The sequence below is a fragment of the Stigmatopora nigra genome, chromosome 2 (assembly GCF_051989575.1).
Source record: "Stigmatopora nigra isolate UIUO_SnigA chromosome 2, RoL_Snig_1.1, whole genome shotgun sequence".
Classification (NCBI taxonomy): Eukaryota; Metazoa; Chordata; class Actinopteri; order Syngnathiformes; family Syngnathidae; genus Stigmatopora; species Stigmatopora nigra.
Window position 1 is genome coordinate 3,226,322 of NC_135509.1, and position 20,641 is coordinate 3,246,962.

General features: G+C 41.3%; 1 protein-coding gene and 1 long non-coding RNA gene across 2 annotated transcripts; one reads left to right on the forward strand and one right to left on the reverse strand.

Annotated features, from left to right (window-relative positions):
• Positions 1-18: 18 nt before the first annotated feature.
• Positions 19-17,396, reverse strand: igf2r (insulin-like growth factor 2 receptor). The gene is made up of 51 exons (XM_077734599.1): positions 17,176-17,396; positions 16,152-16,291; positions 14,956-15,074; positions 14,586-14,684; positions 14,382-14,514; positions 14,198-14,309; positions 13,533-13,641; positions 13,309-13,468; positions 13,052-13,244; positions 12,874-12,977; positions 12,638-12,802; positions 12,396-12,542; positions 12,153-12,305; positions 11,954-12,091; positions 11,729-11,879; positions 11,439-11,607; positions 11,245-11,360; positions 11,011-11,170; positions 10,769-10,945; positions 10,587-10,682; positions 10,213-10,314; positions 9,951-10,113; positions 9,697-9,873; positions 9,490-9,636; positions 9,229-9,407; positions 9,067-9,154; positions 8,792-9,001; positions 8,552-8,682; positions 8,375-8,478; positions 8,169-8,302; positions 7,895-8,091; positions 7,679-7,805; positions 7,464-7,595; positions 7,190-7,349; positions 7,009-7,117; positions 6,654-6,735; positions 6,448-6,584; positions 6,225-6,371; positions 5,997-6,155; positions 5,647-5,854; positions 5,420-5,575; positions 5,129-5,363; positions 4,928-5,064; positions 4,454-4,571; positions 4,054-4,200; positions 3,802-3,986; positions 2,741-2,924; positions 2,523-2,675; positions 2,389-2,458; positions 2,033-2,317; positions 19-1,582 (listed from the first exon to the last, which is right to left on the reverse strand). The coding sequence occupies exons 1-51, from the start codon at positions 17,322-17,324 to the stop codon at positions 1,427-1,429; spliced, it is 7,509 nt and encodes a 2,502-aa protein (XP_077590725.1). The 5' UTR covers positions 17,325-17,396; the 3' UTR covers positions 19-1,426.
• LOC144208653 (uncharacterized) lies at positions 17,080-20,641 on the forward strand. Its single transcript, XR_013328900.1, has 3 exons — positions 17,080-17,366; positions 19,341-19,517; positions 19,749-20,641. It is a non-coding gene; the product is annotated as an uncharacterized LOC144208653 (long non-coding RNA).

A 20,641-nucleotide genomic window follows, 5' to 3' on the forward strand; every position in this document is an offset into this window, starting at 1 on the left:
ATTGTGAGCCTTCACAAGTTCTGAGTGAACCTTGTGTCAAATCACCAAGGCCTTCATAAGGTATTTATTCAAATTGAGACAAGGAGGTTCTTTTAAATACCAAAAAAAAACAATGTGAGACAACAAAAGCAGGATGATGATGATTACATCTCATTTTTTTGTGCTTTACTCCAGCGCACGGTCATTTTTGTCCTGGTTTCAGAATCGCAAAATATGTGCGAGTCTCTGCAATAATATGTTTCAAACCAATAAACTCTAAAAATAATAATAATAATAACAATAAATCTGTACCAAAAATTTGCGTACCGCCAAGCCAGTCTCTTTCTACCTCACAGTTTTGACCCTAAAACAAAATTGGTATGACTTGAGTAAATACTGTTTGACAGAAATTGTACTACATATTCATTTGTGTATTTTGAAATGGCAACATTTAAACACTATTCCTGATTAAGGAAAAAAATGGGTTACAGCAGAGTATGAGGGCCACACAATAAAAGATTAAAAAGGAAAGTTGTAATAATTACAAGATCGAATTCATATTACGATAAATCTCAAAATAGTACAATGTAGTACTAGTATGACTATTCCTGTGATATTACAACTTATTTTTTTCTTTTTTGTGTGGTATAAAAATGGTGTAAAAAGAGCCATTTATCCATTTAGATTGGGAAACTGCTTTTCCTTTCTCTGAATGGAAAAATGATGTAATGTGAGGTGAAGTGTTGATTTGGAGGACAAAAGGGTCTGTTTGTTTATACATCAACTCATTAGACTATCTGACTATTGGCATGCGTTTAACTCGCGCAACAGTTGTGACAATATGGCTTTGACCAGACAAATGCATTAACATTGACAATCGAGACAAAAAATTCTTAGCAAAAATCAGGCTTAAATCACAGATTGTAGCGTCTGAGAAAGAGGGAGAACATTCAATTTTTCTAAAACAAAAAAACACCCTTTTCCAGGGTTAGAAATAACTTTTTTATGACTGTAAACAATGCCTTACTTCCCTTTAAAGCCGCAAAACGACTGACCTTCACCGCCTACGTCCTCTCAGCCGAAGTTGGTCGTTTCATCTGCGCTTTTACCGCTTTTGCCGTCTTAAACAATCTGCAAAGAGATGCTCGCTTTGTGATAAAGTGCTAAAGAAATGGCACAATTAAAAGAAAAAAGCTGGAGGAAAAGAAGAAGAAAAAGAAAAAGCACGACTTTGGCAAAAATGCCAACTAGTCGCACCAGGGGAATCATGCAACCATCTTGTTCGCTTGCAGAGCAAATGTGAGAAACACTTTTAAATAATGAAGCAATCAATAAATAACAAGATGGCTGCTGAAGGGAAGTGGAGGAATTGTCTGTAATGCTGAGGGAGTTTCTATGGCGACATTCACTGAGAAAAAGCGAGCCAGAACTGTTCTTGGGGGGCCAGTTACACCCGTAGGAGGTCCTCGTCGCTATCGTCGTCCTCCCGTTTGGCCTTGGGAGCCTCGTTGGTATTCCGGCGACTCGCCGAGCGCGCTTTAGCGCTCTTCCGCTTTCGTTCGGGCTCGTCCAAGAGGCCGACCAGGTCCTCGTCGCTTTCCTCCTGAAAAACATGAAAATCAAGACCAACCACAGGAATGTTACTGTCTGGACAAGATACAAGAAAATAGCCTATTTTTTGGACAATAAGTCATACCTGAGTATAAGACGCACCAGCTAAAGAATCCAAAATGAAGGGGGAAAAAACCCATTTAACTATAAGCTATATTTTGGGTGAGGCATATTTAAAAAAAAAAAAAAAAAAAAAAGGTTTTCGGATAACTATAGCCAATACAGAATAGGCTATTTTTGTTTGCACCCGAGTATAAGACGCCCTGGTCAAAAAATGCTAAATTAAAAGGGGAAAACATACATAAGTTGCACTATAACCTGCATTTTAAGGGAGGCATTTTTTTTAATTTACAAAATAACCAAAAATAATTTTTCGGATAACTATAGCCAAAACAACAAGATAAGGACATCTTTAGGATTCATCTAAAAATACTCAACCCACCTGCAAGAAAGCGCTACGATGGACAGATGAAGATTTGACCACTCGCACTCCAGGGACGCTCAGTACCTCATCCTCACTGTCATCTTCCTGCTCATCCAAGGAGAAGGAGCGCAAGCCGTCTGTATTGACCGGCTTGGTCTTGATATGGCCATTGCTGTGGTTGCCATGGCCTTTCTGCGAGGACGAGAAGGACAGAGAGGAGGCGGAGGAGGCGGCGGAAGGAGACTCCTGTTCCTCCATCAGCCACTCCATCTCATCTTCTCCGGCATCTTCATCCATGTTCACCTGAGGACCAACAAGGACAATGTTTATTTACCCCAAATCAGGACATTTCTTCAGTTATCAGGAGGACTCACCTTGGAATATTTATAGGAGACCTGGTTGCCTCTCCTACAGCAGCCAGCCACTTTCTGCATCACCTTTTCTCTGTAAAAATGTATATTTATCTAATAAATGTAGTTCTTCACAAAAGCTTGCTTTGTTTTCTTACCTTCTCTCTTGCTTGCGGAACAGCAGTGCCAGTAAACAAACACTGAAAACCGCCATGAGCAGACTCAGCAAAATAGCCGCCGCTTGGCTCCTTCTAGAAAGAGCTGGAAGATCGGCGTCCTGGTCTCCATCTTGCGTTTGAGCATCGGTGGTCCTATGGGATAAAGTCGATTTTCTAAGTCCTGAGAATGAATAGTATTTTTCGATTATTTAACTTACGTAAGGCCACAAACGGCGTCAGTGTGCCAGAGAAAGAGATAGAGGCATCCATCTGTCTCTCTCATGAAGACAGGGATGCCCACGCCGGCCAATGGGCTGCACTTAAACATGATGATGGATGACATCATCTTGCTATCGCGCCCACACGCCGACTCGGAAGGTACGATCACGTCCAGATCGCCACCTGAGGGGGATTGAGACTTGACATTAGACAAGAAATCTGTCACTACAATTGACAGCATTATTTAAAAAAAAAATAATTAGCTGAATGATCATTTTTTGCTGACAACACTTTATGATGAATTTAAATAAATCCCATGTACATAAATCATTCAAGTTTTGACTTTAGTTTTTTTTCAGATCATAAGAGTAAAAGTCTGGTCGCCATCCTGATAAACAACAAACAATCCAATTGGCACAAACAAACTGATGCTCATCCAAATGTTTTTCATAATTTTCCTATTTTTCTGACAAATAATCTCTAAATGGTCCTGTTGCCAAGGTGATGGTCTGCAGCCAAGTACAGAAGAAGCATTGAAGTCATTTAGTCACCAAGCCAGATTTCTTCTGGGGACATTATGACAGCTATGACGCATGAAGGGATGACTGATTAACCTTTAGGTGATCAAACTGCATAATCGGAGTAGGAAAAGTGTCAATTCACAACTTTGGATTCAATTTTTTTAAAGTGTTCTCTACTAGTGCAATGAGCAAAAATGAATATGAATATAACAAGATTGAAATTGAACTATTATAAGGTTAAAATAAATATATTATGAATGTTACATTATAGATTGTACTATTAAGATTCTATTTGTGAAAGAGTCATTTAGTTGTTTATTTTTCTCTAACATGAAGTTGTTTGATTTTTGGGGCGTCAACTTTTAACCAGCTAAAGTATGTGAGCACATTTTTTTGCGTAATATTAGGAGATCAAAGTAATATTTGAAGAAAAGTCCTAAAAATGATGTGATTTTTGTGAATCATTTTGGAGGTTTATGATATTCCTGTCAACATCACTCACAGTCCTCAAATAGACAAAACTCGAGTTCTCCAAATACCTCTGATGTAATATTTTGCCTTGCTGGATGAGCCAATCCGCCTTCTGTATTCTCCATTGAGTTTAACTTGGCAGATGTTGGCTCCAATACACATAGGCAGCGAGGCATTGGTCAGCCCAGACAACTGAATGTGGTAGATGTAAATATCGCCATTGGTGCGCACATCTCCGGAAGCCTGGTGATGACTAAGGTCACATGGTAAAGAGTCAATAAAGGTCAAGTTACAAAAAAAGCCAAACATTTGTTCCTCACCTGAAGTAGACTTCTCCCAGACTGAGTCGTGCACCAGTATTGGGGATCTGAATAGTGCCATTTACTATCTCCACTTCACGTTGCTTGACGGCACAGGCTGAGCGAGTCTCCCAGCCAATCACAAAGAGGCAAGACTCTTTGTCAATACTTGAAAAGAATAAAAATATATAAACAAAGTCAATAAATTTAAAAAAAAATTAAAAAAACTGATTTAATGGACCCAAATGGCATGAGTGATACTGTAAAGTGTATTACTTTATAATGGCGTCTTAAGAAGCCAAAGTTTAACTTTAAAAAAATGTCTTCTGGCATTAACAGGCTGCTTGAGATATCTTAACTGGAAAGTAAATGAATGGCACTCACTTGTATCCCATATTTTTGTCACATGTCAAGTTCATACCTGATAATGGCTGGGTGTCCAATAGTGGTGCCGCAGGTCAGTTGGATCTCCGTCTTTGCCGCCACGCCATTACCGCAGGTGTTGTCACCGGCCGAATAGCTGACGGAAATCTTGCCGTCTGTGTCCCAAAAAATAGAATCTAAAGCCATTTCTGGGACAAAATTCTCAGCCAACCTCGAAAAATGATGTTAAACTTGAGATTTTTAGACCTACAAGTCAAAATTCAACACATAGCCCAATATTTTTTAACATGAGAAACCTAAATGACCCTCATATGAAAGACCGTATTCCCAAACAACACATTTCTTCGAACTCTGATAAGGAACGAAACAATTTTTAAACTGTAGACTGTAAACATTATACAACATCAGCATGTCTGCCCAAAACTTTGTTAAACAGTGTCGCGAATGTCATACCTGAAACGACGCAATTTCTATTTTGTATTAAGCTGTAATGGCCATAATGATTTCCCACCTTTGTAGCTCATTTTCTGAGTGTGAACACGACCCAGCGTTTGGTTGCTTCCGTCCACCGAGTGACGGCAAACCGTGGCGTCCTCGGAACAACCCGGGAGTTGTTTATGAATCCCTTGACACAGGTTGATGTAATATCTGCAGACGCATGATAAAACGGGTCACAAAAATTGACGGCGTCTATTTCCTAAAAGCTACTCACGAGTCGCCCTGGTGGTTGAACTTCCAAGGCTCAGTGAGGGAGGAGAGGTCTCTCAAATTGAAAGTCTTATGCTGGCTAACCAGCGCGCATTCCATTTTCCTTGGAGGACACACTGCATTTGTTTTCCACATAAAGGTGGCCGAGCAACCCGCCGTTTCCGACAGCAGTTGCGGTGAACCGTGTCCCGCCGATGGGTCGCAGGTAAATAAAATAGACGACTGGCGTTTTCCGGACACTAAAAGAGACTTAAATGAGTGCCTTGGTCCACTTTGAAAAAGAATCAAGGCTCACCTGGCCCACAGATGCCCCTCTTGTCATTATCCAGGTCAAAGTTCTCGGTAATAGCGCACCACTTCTTGCCGTCGGTTCTCCCGTCTGTGGTGCATTCGTTGTACGACTTCGACATTAACGTGAAGGGAAAGACACACGCCTTGTTCTCCAATGTCACTATGACACACAGTTGATTTTGATTAATTTCTTGTGATATATCCAAGGTGCAAATGCCATGGGTTACTTACTTGGAGGGCAGGGATCCCCTCCGCCATACTGCATTAGTACCCCCTGCTCCTCGTGCTTGTAGTCCATGGTCATGGCCTTACTGATGCCAAAGGACGCTGCTGATTTACCCGAGGCGGACACCAGGCAAACGGCGCCCCCGTGACAAGTTGGCTCGGATACTGAGCTGCATACGTTGATGAGGTAATTTTTGGAGGAGCTTATCGGGACCTGGAAAACAAACAAATGTTGTATAGGTTGTGTGATTTGACACTTTTTAGCCGGGTTGGGCAAACTTTTGCTTTTTAGGCTACCAATGAGGGCGCTAAATGACCACTCTATTTTGACTGAGAGAGCTGGTAGACGACCCCACCTGTACTTGGCCGCTCAATGCCGACAAGTCAAAAGTGTACTGCAGCTGAGTGTCGGTCAACTTGCATCCGCTGGTGTGGGTGGAATCTGAACACACCACAGGTGTGGCCCATTCAAATATATAAACACAACCTTGCAGCCTCAGCATTCGTGGAGATCCCTGAATGGAAAAATATGGGATTTTACAGAAAAGTAAAAAAGTTTTGAGAGGAAGAAATAATGGACTCACTAGCTCTACGCCTCTCCGGCAGATGAAAATGATGGTTGAGGTGTAGTTCATTGCTGGGTTTGATGCACAAGGGGTTGAGCTGGAGTAAGTGATGGACACTTCACCTGTGGTGCTCATCTGAGGGCCACTTGTCATGTGCCCGATGTCCTTTTTAGAGAAATGTCAAGCTCCTTGTGAGTGGAATTTTAAATAGAATATTTTAAGTCTAAAATTGGTGACTCACAATTGGAGGCCCATTATCAGGGTCCATACAGACGGTGGCACCGGGTGGGCAGGTGACTCCGGGAATTGGGTTCAGAGGTTGACAAATGTTGATGTAAAAATCCGGGGAATCGTCGTCGTCCTGCTCCACTGCATCGTCTGTATAGGTGGAAAGAAAATGGAGGTTAACGTGGTTGGTTGATTAATCTTAAATGCATCCAAATGAACCTGTAGCAGTGTAGTAGCCAGTAGAGTGGATTAGAGAAGTCAGATCGATCATGGCAGAGCCGTTTCGGACAGAACATGTAACCTGAAAATGACAACAAAATAAAAAAATTGAAATAAAAAAACAGGGGCATCATAAGGTACAATGCAAAATAATTAGCCACTAATAAAGACAATACAAATATGCATTCACTATTTTAGTAGTGTTTTACAACTATGCAAAATTAAGCTACTGTTTATATTTTCATGATGCAAGACCACATTATAAATTTGTGAAAGTTCTGCTAATAGATTTTTTGCCCCCTGGTATTTCCCAAAATGTTTACATAATCTTTAACATCCTTAAATGTGTACTCACCGGTTGCTCGCACACTAAGTGAGTATGGAAGGCAAACAAATGCGTGCAGGTGTCTGCATTGGAGTCAATGAGAACGGGTTCCGGAGTGGATGAACTCATGCTGCTTGGTCTACAAAAGCACATCAGATAAGTTGGTGGCCAAGCAGTTCCAAGCAGATGTTGTAGTGAGTCGGTAACATACCGACAGATGAAGTGGATGATGGTGCTGTGCTTGAGGGCAGAATTAGCAGGGCATGGACTTCCTCCTTGGTATGTCAACTCTAAAACTTGATCCTTATATGAGAGTTTGCCACTAGTCTGACCGCCGCTTAGTACACTTTGGACGTCTTTAATGCACACCGCTGTCACAAATTGACATTTTAGCTAACACATCCCCATTTTGAAACATTGATAATAATGTTCATGTTACAGCTTATCAAAAATACATTGACTTCATGTTTTAAAATAAAACGTACCAGTTCCAGGACCACAGCCGTCATTAGCGATGTCTGCACAAATGTTGATGCGGAACATCCTGTCGTGTACATGGTGATCGTACACAGTGTAACCGTTGTCCCGGCTCAGGCTGTTCAAGTCGAACAAATGACCTGCAGAAGGTCAGTTTTTCATTAGAATCATGGGCAAATTTTTTTTTGGTCATTCTAATTTTGGTTCAAAAATGAAATTCAACCTGTAGCTGGGTTGGCGACTCTGCAGCCATCATGCTGGCTACTATTGAGCGGGCAGGCGGCCGGTGTCAACCACAAAAATGTGTACAAACAGTCCTCAATTGAAGAAATGAAGGTCGGTTGAGAGTCCTGAGAGATGAAAAAAAACATTGAATATATTTTTTTTAAAGTAGGAAAATGCAGGTTAGTAGAACTAGAAAGCTCGATTCCCCACTTACAACTTTGTCTTTATCACACTTAAAGCGAATGATAGTGCTCTTATTACGAACTCCATCTGGACACTTCTCCCCACCATTATACTGCAACTTTAGGCTATTCCTGTCCCAGGTTGGGCCATCGGTCGCATGCCCAAGACTCACATACTGGTCTCCGAGCTTCAAACATGACGCACTGCCGGAGGGGCATTTCCACGAACCTGTCATGGGATCAAAAACTTAAAATACCCCACTTACATGCTCCTCCAAAAGTAAAGGATGGAAAAAAATAAGTCACCTCCTTGTGGTACCAGCGACCTGCAGACATTGATGTAGTATCGCTTGTTTGTATCTTGAGTCAAAAGTCCTACTTCCCAATTTCGGGTCTCCATAGCCAGTGAGGAGAGGTCGTAAGAGTGGCCTGTGGAATCACTAACACAAAAAAAACATAACTAAAGATGCCAAACAAGTCAATACATTTTACAGTCTTGTAACCATACTTACTGGTAGGAGCAGCTACTGGTTTTAACAGGCAGACAGGCCAGTGCAGAGGGCCACCTGAATATATAAGTGCAGTCTGTAGTCTCCTTGATGAATTCTGGAGCTCCCTAAAGAGAAAAAAAGAAGTACAGTCACTGCAAGTCATCTATCACAAGTCATTTCCAGAACAGTGACCCTTACAGGGTGCATGTCAGGGTTGCAGGAGAAGTGGATTTCAGTGGACCGCTGGTGGATCTGGTGACACGTCTCCCCGCCAGTATAGTTGAGGATCAGGACATCTCCTACATAGCTGAGTAACTGGTTCGCCATACCTGCATTCACACACATTTGCTTACCAAGGTTGTTATTTCCCCCCAAAAAAACAAAGTTCAAGATTTGTAGTATACAACAGCCAGGTAGAAAACAAAGACAAAGTGGCACCTGCAATCTTGTGGTTATTTTCATCCACCTGACACGACGAGACGAGGTCACTGCCCGTGTCTTTTCCAGTACAGACTTTCCTCTGGAGCCCGCTGCATACTGACAGATGGTAGATGTATTTGTCACTCCTTACTGGATAATCTTTGTCCTTTAGGGAGCTCAGATTGAATTCAAAGCCACTTCTTGGATCTCGGACTCGGCATTCGTCCCCTAAGACGACACACATTTGATTAATTGTCATGTTATCATCCCCCTGTGTCTTTGATGCACTGTACCTTGGGCTTTCCCAATGGGACAGGCTTCAGAAGTCCTCCAGATGAAGACGTACTCGCAACCATCCAAACGGTCAAACATAGGCGGGCCCTGGAAAAAAAATCTCTCTGGGTTAGATATTTATTTTAGCTTAGCATGAAAATTATAAGAAGATGATGACTCACTGGTCTGTCATCACACAGCAAGATGATACGCGTGGAATAGCTAGACGTGGTGCCACACTTGTCACCATGATGGTAAAGGATGCTGATGGAGCCGTCTTCTGCCACCTGTGGACTAGCCTGGACCAGACCCAAGTTGTAACTGGTGCCATCAATTACAGCACAAGCACCTAAAGGACCCACTAGAGCAGAACATAGATGAATTTTATAACCATCAGAGTTTATGTAGTCAAGGTAACACTGTACATGAGAGACATTACTAACCCGGACACTGGTTCAGAGAGGGGAGGGGTTTGCAAACATTGATGTAAAAACTCCTGGATTTAACAGTGTCCGTATCTATGGCAACCCAAGGGCTGTCTTCTCCATCTCGGACCAAGTGACTTAAATCGTACTCGTTTCCATGGGAATCTGAAACGCCACATTTCCTTCTTTTTCCATCCTTTAATTTAAATATTTAGGTGGTCTTACCGATGACTCGACAGTCCACCGGAGCGGGGACGCAAGCCAGCGCGGTGGAGAACTCGAAGAGGACATCGTGGACCACGTGGGTGGGGAGAGTGTTAAGTTCCTCGCCCAGGAATTTCAAGGAGCCAATGTGAGCACTTGAATTACACACTAAGTTGATAGTGAAGGTGTCTCGGGTTGCTGAATTCATTGAAAACAAAGATGAATTAACCAATAATAAATAAGCCATCCGTCTTTTGCAGCCACACATTAATTACCTGTAGAATCATCTCGAGGCCCTTTGTAAGTCAGTTTGAGGTGACCATCCGTGGAGTACTGCAAACTCTTCTCCACCCCCACTGGGCTGATGGGATGCCCGTCTTCCAGTTCGCAGCCCGCCATTCCCAAGCCGCAAACCACCAGATTGGCACAGATGTTCACCTGCGAGATGGTACAGACCGGGATGAAGTGTCAAGTACAGAAGATGCTAGCTGGCTTGACTATAGTGTAGAAAAATAAATATTTTCAGCACTGCCTTACCAAAAAGTCTCTTCCCTTAGTGTTGGTTTTGTATCCTTTCTCGGAGGCTAGTGACTGCAGGTTAAACTCCAGGCCTGTGTTAGGGTCGATCACAGAGCAGCTCTGAAATGGAAGTATATTGGTTATTTCTGAAGAAAAGAGTGCGGAGGGCTTAAACTGTCTCCTATTTTTCCTAAAATTGTTCACATTTGATGCCATTTTTTTGCGAAAGACACAAGTGGGTGATATTTTGCATTTACATTTCAAGTACATAATTGACTAACACTACTTCATTTTGGCTAAGTATGAAAACTAACAGGAGCCTGATTGCTCAAAATGGCTTGTTTGTTTTCTTTCCAGCCACTAATTTAATTTTTTTTTTTTAAATTACTTACATTGTTCCTGATAGTAGTGATGGCACAGGCAGCCCTGGTCTCCCACATGAAGTTTGCAGTACAGTTTTGGTACATAAGAAATTGAGGACCCGTTGACTAAATGGGTAAAAAAGACCAAAAGAATGATGAGAAGGAAAAAAAGGATAAAATATCATTCACACATTGAAGATATTTCCACTGACCAATGTTCCCCTGCTGCACACTAAGTGAATTCTGGTGGTGTATGTCAGTTTCAGGCCATCTGACTCGCAGGGGGCGCCGTCAGTGAACTCCAGAAGCAGCCGGTCGCGTCCTTCGATGATGGGGCCGCGTTTGGAGATGCCCATGTTACTTACAGAGACGACTTCTTCGGGAAAACCCTGTAAAATGATAAAGGAGGAATGAAATAAGTTGTAGAAATGCGTGTTAAAATGCTCAGACGTACCTGTTTGGTTGCATACTTCATCTGGCATACAGACGCGTGGCGGTCGCAGCCCAGAACGGCGTTGATGGGCCGGCATATGTTAATGTGGTACTTGTGGCGGTTGGCAGGGTCAGACAGATCCATGACTTGCCAGTTTCCGGCAGATGTAGTGCGAGATAAGCTGTGGTTTGTAGAAGCTTGGATTAGGATTGTTTGTCTTTAAAATGGCTGTTGATAATATTCTAATGACTTTACCTGGATAGGTCATACTGGGCCAGAGTTTTGGGATCGGTCACTAAGCATTCATGTGGCCTTTCTGGGCATGCGTAGGAGGTATACCAATGGAAGTTATATGTGTATTTGTCCTCTACCTGAAGTCAGTGAATAGAATTAGAGATTTAATTATTTTGTATACATTTGGAAGGGATAAAATGTGACTGTATGGTTACCTGGAATTCTGGTTTTCCAATGGCGGCTGTGGGGTCGCAAAGGAAGGAAATGATGGTGGATCGGAGCGTGTGTTGCTGGTTGTTGTACTGCGAACCGTTACTGTAGACCAATTGGATAAGGCCGTCGTAGTAGGAAAGCCGTGAGTTTGCTTGCCCGAGACTCCAACTACTATAATGACAGAAGGTCAACAAATTTGTCGTATAATCCACCTGCTTTCAAAGTAAAATTGGAACACTATTTCCTTGCTCTGTACTTCTACAGATGTAATTTTCCTTTTCTTTTGAATTACCTTTTCTCTACCTGGCACGCACCAGCCTTTTCAGGACACTGGGCTGCAGTAACCGACCCGCACACATTGATGTAGTAATCATAGTTGTCGTTGGTTAAGTTATAATAGCCGCCAGCAGCTTTGGTGAGCGGTGACAAGTCGAATGAGAAACCTAGAGAGTAAAAACACTATGTTTTTCAAATCTAAATTAATCTTTTGGTCAAGACAATTTAGTAAGTGGCATACCAGCTTCCAGGTCTTTCACCTTACAGTTGTCTCCTTGCGTTTTGGACAAAACACAGGCGGCTAAAGTGTACCACTCAAACTCGTACACACAGCGGTCTGATGAAACGCTGCGTAGGACAGGGGGGCTTTCCAAATCCCCTACAAGAGAGATAAAATTAGTCATTATTAAGCACTATCAAAAAGGTACTGTTAAACCCACCTGGTTTGCACTTGAGTGTTACAATAGTTTGAATTCTTGTGGTTTTGCTGCAAAAGCCTCCATCAGTGTACACTAGCCTTAAGTCATTTCCATTTTCTGTCTTTTGAGGGGAAGAGAGGAAGCTGCCCAGGCTAATCAGTTTCTCATTTTTGTCTAGAACATAAAAAATAAAAAAATAACCATTTGTTTACAATGTACAACTCAATGAATGTCATCATGGTCATCATGGTCGCCATTTCTTACCTAAGGCACAAATGGCAGCATTCTCCGGGCAACCTTCAGCTCCTTCTGCTTGGACGACTTTGTGACAAACATTGAGGTAGACACGCTTCAAGTCCGAATCAGTAGATTCGGCATCCAATGCCTCCCAGTTCTTGTTCAATTCTGACCCTGGAACAAAAAAAAGGCCCTTTTTTAGCTCCTCAAACCTAAAGGTTCCAAAACAGGACCCACAATTCAAGTTTCTAAAAAAGAAAAACAGTCACCAGAAAGGCGTGTGAGCGGTGAAAGATCATAATGCTTCCCCCCATCCGTAACCCGGCACAGAAGATCCTCCTTCTCCTTGACGCATGCGTATGTCGTCTCCCAGTTAAAGTAGTATGTACAGTCCGTCTCTCCGATAAACAGGGGTGCTCCGACACCCCCGTTAGCTGATCAAAGATACAAGACATTAAAAATAAGCATTGTAGCCAAAACTAATGTTGGGAATTGCACTTCTTACATGCATTTCTGTTGCACTCAAAGTTGATGATGGTCATTCTCTGAAAGCCAGTGGAGCACTTGGCACCATTGGGATAGATAAGAGTCAGATCTCCATCAGAATAGCTGGAAGACAATAAATAATAATTAAAAAATACATGAAAAATACAAAATGGCTTTTCAGAGTGGTGGAAAATTACCGCAGAGTCTGGTTTTGGTATCTCCCAGCCACCTTCTTGACGTCACCCGTCTTCTTAACTTGACAGGAGGAAACAAACTCTCCCAAACTACTGCATTCTTCCGAAGGCACTTTTCCGCATACGTTCAGGTAGTAAATATAGCTTTCAGTTCCATCAATCTTTGTGGAATGGGCGTAGTAGGGATGGTCCGCAGCTAGACATGGAGATGTGTACTTAATGTCATAGTTCCAAGTTGAATGAAGTACTATAAAACTTACAAGTCAAAGTGAGGGGTGTCAAGTCGACAGAGATGTCGTGCTGCTGGCTGGTGAGCTTGCAATTGTTGCTTTCTAAATAATCCCTGTGGCAGGCGTACTCTGTTGCCCATTCCACCTCGTAGCGGCAGTTGGCGTCGGCCGTCATTTTAGGAGTGCTGCCCTGCGATCGGTAGGGCGTTCGGGGTCAAAAAAGGTTCCTTGCAGTAAATGTGAGGACGACCTACCGAACTTCTGCTGGAGGGACAGATGAAGGTGATGGTGACGGCTGGGGAATGTCCGTTACAGAAGACAGGTGGAGTCACGTCGGCGCTCACGTTGTACTGCAGCCTCAATCTATACATAATGGAGGCCCAGAATGAGGGTTGTAGAATGAGTTTAAAATGATGGATGGATTTATTTGGGTGGATTTGAAGGAGGAAGATCGAGGTGCCATGGGAGCATAAATTAATAGTGCTCAGACGTTTGAAACCAGCTCTCAAAATCATATTCATGAGAGAGTTTAATATGTAAGAGACAGAGTTTAATATCCAAGTACTGTTTAATATCTAAGTAGTGTTTAACATCTAAGTACTGTTTAATATCTAAGTACGGTTTAATTTCTAAGTACTTTTTAATATCTAAGTACTGTTTAATATCTAAGTACTGTTAAATATCAAAGTACTGTTTAATATCTAAGTACTGCTTAACATCCAAGTACTGTTTAATATCCAAGTACTCTTTAATATCTAATTATTGTTTAATATATAAGCACTGTTTAATATCTAAGTACTGTTTAATATCTAAGTTGATATTTAGATATTAAACTCTCTCTCATGAATATAATTTTGAGAGCTGGTTTCAACCAAACGTCCGGTCACGGAATTAAGAAGAAACACTGCATTGAGGCTACCTGTCATTGGTTAAGAGCTCTAAAGGCTTGGTGGGAAAGCCCATATTGTAGCCCACGTTTTTGGTGATGAGGCAGGCAGCCGAACCTTCCGGACAAAGTGATTCTCCACCACCTGATAAAGTGAAGGAACATGTCACTCCACAAATATTCTGAAATTTTGGAACAAAGTTAGAAAGTGACTGACTGATGCTGCGGCAGATGTTGATGTAGAAGTCGACACTGTCTTGACCGTCATCCACCAGGTAGCCATTGTTCATTTTGATGAGCGGGCTCAGGTCGTGCTTCTTACTGTCAGAATCGAAGGCAAAGCAGGGCACCTAAAAAAAAAAAAAAACAAGGAATCAATAAGCACTTGAACTGAAACACACAATTGTCAAAAGTGTCGCACCTCTTTGTGGGGTTTGAACTTGTCACTGCTGCAGGCCACATAGGTCCTCCACTCAAAATAATGCATGCACTGAGACACGGCCACAAACTCTGGGGTACCCTGCAACCCAAAAACATGACAGTTAATGCAAGAACATCATTTTTACTCAAGTCAAAGAACTTTTTTCTTCCACCCCAAGTCACCCGCTTCTCGTTAGTACTTCCCCGCAATTGTCACATGCTTTTTCACGAGCCCCGTGACAAAACATCTACTTCTACACCCCCCACAATAGGTTCTGCAGAAGCATGAAAATGATTGGAACCCGCCAATTCCCGATGGCGGCCCCTATTGTCGCTTCGGCTTCCTGTCATTGTAGCTAAAAGGAGCTCACCATGGTTTTCCCACACTGGAAACCGATCGTGGTTTGAATGTTGTTGTCGTTTCCCGGACATTTCACGGTGCTGTTGAAACTCAGGACGGTTCCGGATAGGCTGTGCAGGGAAAGATCACCTGAATGATAAATAGAGAAAGATATATCAGTTTATTTGGAGGAGTGGATACATTTGACGTCAACTAAACGGCAGTGGGAAAAGATCTACATGGGTAAATAACCTTTGACATGGAGTAGCTTAATACATGTGACTTGACAGTTAGAAAAACAAAGTCGGACTACAGCGTCTTTGGAAGGGTAAAAAATGGAGCTTGAATAACATTAATTGAGAGTTGCTTATCTTTTATTCATTTGTGTTGTCTAGATGATGTGTAATTTATAATAAATGAAGAAAAAAATAACAGGACTGTTCCATTAAATGACTAATATTTCATGTACTGTTCTTAATTGACCATGCTAAAATAATTATTTGTGCACCAATTGAACCCCACTGCAATTTGAAAACATTACTTTTATAGTCTGAAGTATGTAGTCTTTTAAGTTGCAAAAAATGTTCAATTTTTGCCTTGTAGATACTAATTTGCATTTTTCAAAAAAGTGGGATAAGTCTTTGTTTTACTGTTGTAAAAGGAAATGAGTCAAAAAAGGAACTTAACGCAATACTATTTTGGTTGTGTACATTTGCCCTTTGTCACAAAAGGTTCACAATACAGTAAAAACTTATCTTTCTAAATAATTTACATCTGTGTGTGTATACGCATGGAAAGTACAATAAAATGGTTTCTCTTTCAAGAAAGAACCCAACATTTCTGAGAACAGGAGTGCTTAACTAATTCCCGTTTCCAGTCCTAAAATCAATTACAGATCTACAATCCATTGATTTGTCTTTTTTAACTAGAACGTAAAAATAAACAAAGTAAAAGTCAAAGTTGCTTGTTCCTGTATCGTCAACTAAATGAATGATGTAATTACAATGACAAGGCTTTTGGCACCATGACAATATAATCTAGTTGTGCAAGCATCTTTGTCCTGTAGTATGACTGAAAATGCTGTAAAACATTGTTGGCCATGTGGCAGTCATGGGATATGAGGGAGAGTCCATCAGTTCATACTCACTTGAAAAATTGATCAAAATGTTGATAGTCATATTAGACACATGAAAATGAGATTATTCCAGTTACATTTTAAGGACTCACCGACAGATTGGTGAATATCCCCGTTCAGGTCGCGGGCACAAATGGCAGTGCCGGCGCCGCAAGGGGTCGAAGGGGACGACTCACATAGCTTGAGGGTGTAGCTTATTTTATGATCCAGGTCAATGGCCTCCCATTTGTAGCTATGAAAAACAAGAGCAAGATGGAGGTCATCATATGTCATGTTTATATTTTTGCACACATGTTTTAAAACAGATCTTAAGTAAACCCTGCTTCTCTTTATCTTCAGAAGACTATAAACAGCCCTTTCCAGGGTTACCCCCAGAAAAGCTGCAAAGAGAAACCTGATGGCAGCCCACAGTTTGTAAATAAATAACAATATTAATTGACATAAGAGTTAATGTAAGCTGTTTATTAGAAAAAAAGGCTTACAAAATAGCACCAATTCTAAATCAATTACTATCGATAGTAAAATATTTCTTGCATATGATGGATTTAAAAAAAAAATACATGTTTTTATTGTTTTTATGCATTTTGCCAATTTAATACTTTAATGTTTATTATCCAGGACACATGGATCTATTATTTAAAAGTGTGCTAGCTCACTGCTGTGTTACTGTGTCAATATTTGCTTACTTTGCAGCACTTTCACAGCTCAGCGATGCTACCTTGTGAATATAATAGTGCGTCCAATTCATGTTGTTGACCGTTTAGCCTTTAGCTTGCTACTTTAGCTTGAGCGCAATCAACTCTAATGGCCAAAAACGTGGAGCGATCTGTGTGCAAACAGCTTCTCCAAGCTTGCCAAGACCTTTCGCTTTGTGCAAAACCCACTTTGAAAGAAAAGTCATGTTATTACGGTGTAAAAAGTTGACAAAGGGAGCATATCAATGGCTGACTCATTTAAAGCAGACCTTTGAATGTCAAGAGGCGTCAGCACTATCTCATAACCCAGATGGCACTTTTTCAGTCTAAATATGATAGTTGATCTTATGTAATATTCATCAGTTTAATTTTAAATAAGATCGGATGTTATTTTATGGAAGATAAAAGGCATGCTTTTTACCCGCACAGGTCCTGGTACCACAGGCTTGCATCCCTTTCCTCCGCCTCTGTCTTCGCTTCAGAGCTGACAAACAAGCATCCCGCACAAGTCAGTAGGTAAAGCAGACACCCGAAAGGAAGGCGAAAACGGTCTCGGTTCGGAATAAACATGTTGGAAGTGCGATCTGTTCAGTAGGACGACATGATAAGAAGGTGAGGTGAAGAATTGCTTAGTGGGAAGTGACTGCGCCACATGATTGCAACGTCACATGACTGTCATGTTGTTCAGCCGTGTGGCGTTCAACAAACCTGGGGAATTCAGTACACATTGTAGAAATACCTCATTTAAATATGTTTTGATGCTATTTGAATATAAGCGAAATTGATCCTATGTTTTTTGCCATATAAAACTCATCAAAAGCAACACGGAAACGCCAAACATGACTCCCTGTGTTTACACAAGATGACCACAGGAGGGCAACGTAACTTAAGTGAAAAAGGGACATTGATTCATTGGTGGATGATGGGGTTTGTTTACATGCTTCTGGGTCTATTTGTGATGAAGAAACATGCATTTTAAAGTGTGTTTAGAGATGGAGATGAGATGTTTAAAACATGCCTTCACACAAGCGAGTCATGACGAGATGAGAACACATGCAGCAACTTGTCTGCTAAAAGAGAGGAAAAAAACTCACCTAGTTTGGGGTGTTGTTTGTATGCAGGATCAAGAATTGCCTCTTAAAACCCATTTAAACATCATCTATCGCAATGTTTAGATCCCCTCAAATGGAAATGACAAACATCCTGTTTGGAGAAAAAATAATGCACAAATAAGTTTTAAATCCAAGTGACTTTTTTAGAAATGTCATTGCATATTTGTGGTCATTGTTATCAGCCACAATGCAGAAAGCAGTTTTTGTTTTATTGTCGCTCTATTATAACTTCTATGCATGCATTGGAGTTATAAAAGTTGCCTGAAATGTTCCACCATTTTGCTAGGATGGTGAATGTTCAAACCTGTAACTGATTAATCCCATTTGAATGATTATCTATGTGCCATTTGTTATGGAATAGAACAATGAAGTACTATTGTTGATGATAGATGACCCTAAACTCAATCAAAAATCCTTAAATGAGTTTATCTCGTAGATGTCCAATCTATTTAAATTGGGAAGTATGGCTTGTCAAGTAGTTTTACTCTACTTTTTATTAAAATACACCCATTTCTAATGAGGTTAATACCTCTACTTTGGTGACGCTTGATTGCTTAATAAGAGAAGGATAAAAAAATGACAGTTGTGACCTAAACAGGGAAATTTTTAACTTTCAAGGATTGTGAAATTGAATTATTTTGCTCAACTCCCGCCCCCCATTTGATAGCCATGACTTGGTGAAAAAATAGACATGATGAAGCTATTAGTCAAAGGATTTCTATATTAAACGGTTGACTGGTTCTGTAATATATGAGACAGGTTTGGATTGGTTTTGATGTCGGCGTGTCATTTGGAAGACATGCCTCCAGGCAAAACAAGGTCCTGAAAGATTTACTCAGGATGATCAACAGTGAGATAAAAATATTTACTTGATGACAGAAGAAGTCTAGGATCACTCCGTCATTTTTTCCAGGGTAAAGATTCCGAGACGTAATTGAGTTCACCCTTTTGAACTTAAAGAGTTGCAGTTGACAATTTGTACGGGATTGAGCTGATTCACGTTTTCAGTGGGTGAACTGACCAATGAAATAAGCAGTGACTCATTTGACTCACCGACACTGATGACGTTTGGTCGAAAAATTACACTTGACAGGAAACATGAAATACGTGGAAAAAGTAGGGAAGTTCAAAATTTACTAGAACATGTTGTTAATCCTCCCAATTGGAACAAATTGGACATCTATAGAACGCTTATCCATATTAGTGTGATCCCTGCAATGGTATGAAAGAGAAACCATTTTCTTGTGCAAAAATGCGACCTAACACGCAATTTCTTGCTCATTAATGAACAAGTCAGCATGATGTTTATAGTCCATAAAAATGCCTCATAGTTATTTGTCACAAACCCAGACAAAAGGGTTCAAAGGTCAGCTAATGTAATACTCCAACTTGAATACACAAGTACAATGGAACTTTACAATGGATTTTAAAGGCCATACTAATAACCATTCTTCTTCTTTCCCTTATTTGACAGAGAAAAAGTTAGTATTTGTATAAGAGCTGTCCAGACTTGTCAAGTTATAAGGCATGCCTGGTCTTCCCTGAGGGACGCCGCATTCCTCGCAGCTTCTCCTTCCGCAGTGGTCGCGACATAAATCAGTCGCTCCACCGTCGATTCCCAGGCATCCCAAAAGAAGGTCCCTTTGCGGCGGTAAGTGATGCTTAGGGGGCGACATTGGAGGGGAGGGGGACGTCAGTCATGAGAAAACAAAATGTCCTTGAAAATATGGTTTTTAAGCAAAGTTATTTGTATTGATGTTAGAGGAGTTCGCTTCTTTCAAGGTTTTAGCACGAGGTGCATGAAATGAGGTGGTTGGTGTCACTCATGAAAATATGTCAGCTACACTAAAGCCAGTAGATAATTCTCACACTTGCTGCCAAGATTGCAGGCTGTCAACGACTGTCCGTCAATCACAATTCACGCCCACAAAGGACGTCCAAATATACGACGGGGGGGTCACGTTGAGTTGAGCCGTCCAACTACGGGCCCTTGGTGACTCACCTTCCTGGGGCTATAAGGAGGAGCCCTGAGTGGAGTGCAGAAACCAGTCGCGCCTCTTTCCCGCTGTCAATCAGTTCCAGAGCTGGAGCTTGCTGGTGTGAACAGAAGCATAAGAAGCAGGAGCCCCATTTTACTAGGCGGGACCCCGCAAGTGCCTGAAGGGAACCTTCTACCCAAAGGGTAACTTAGCCCATTTCACTAAGAAAACAACTGGCAACTTTGACCTGCATTCCAAAGGGAGAAACCCGTCGGACTGGAATCGGGAGTTTTACGATAAGGATTTTCTTGTGGATTTGATGCCCGGACTGTGATACCAAGACCCTACAACCCACGTTGGAGGAACTGAAAACTGCAATTCAAATAAATTTTTGAGACCGCACCTTTAACCGTCTCTTTCCTTGAGGTAGGTAAGCACTATAAATGCACAAAAATATTCCAAGCCAATCCTCTTTTTTAGCCTTAGCTTTGACCTACACTTGATTTAGGAGTTCAAAGTGCATGTTTTTGTGCCGTTTTCATACTAAAGGAGATTCTAGTTCTCACACTAACACTTTGCATATGTTTTATAATATATCCACAACAAAACAACTCAAAATCAGTTCACGAGGCCAATTTCAATCTTGGCTCTTCCCACTTGCACCATTTCCACTGCAAATAATTCAAATTCCCTTTCTGGCAGCACATAAAGAAAATTCTGCTTCTCAATCCAACCCAAACCCACAAAACAACTCCAATATAGTTTCCAACATCTTATGAAAACGATTCTGTTCCAG

Excerpts from the sequence above, each read along its gene's own strand:
- igf2r (XM_077734599.1), bottom strand. The coding sequence starts at position 17,324 with ATGTTTATTCCGAACCGAGACCGTTTTCGCCTTCCTTTCGGGTGTCTG. Across the intron at positions 11,171-11,244 it reads GCCCAGTATGACCTATCCAG|CTTATCTCGCACTACATCTG; the intron begins GTAAAGTCATTA and ends TACAAACCACAG. Across the intron at positions 10,683-10,768 it reads TGTGCAGCAGGGGAACATTG|TCAACGGGTCCTCAATTTCT; the intron begins GTCAGTGGAAAT and ends TTACCCATTTAG.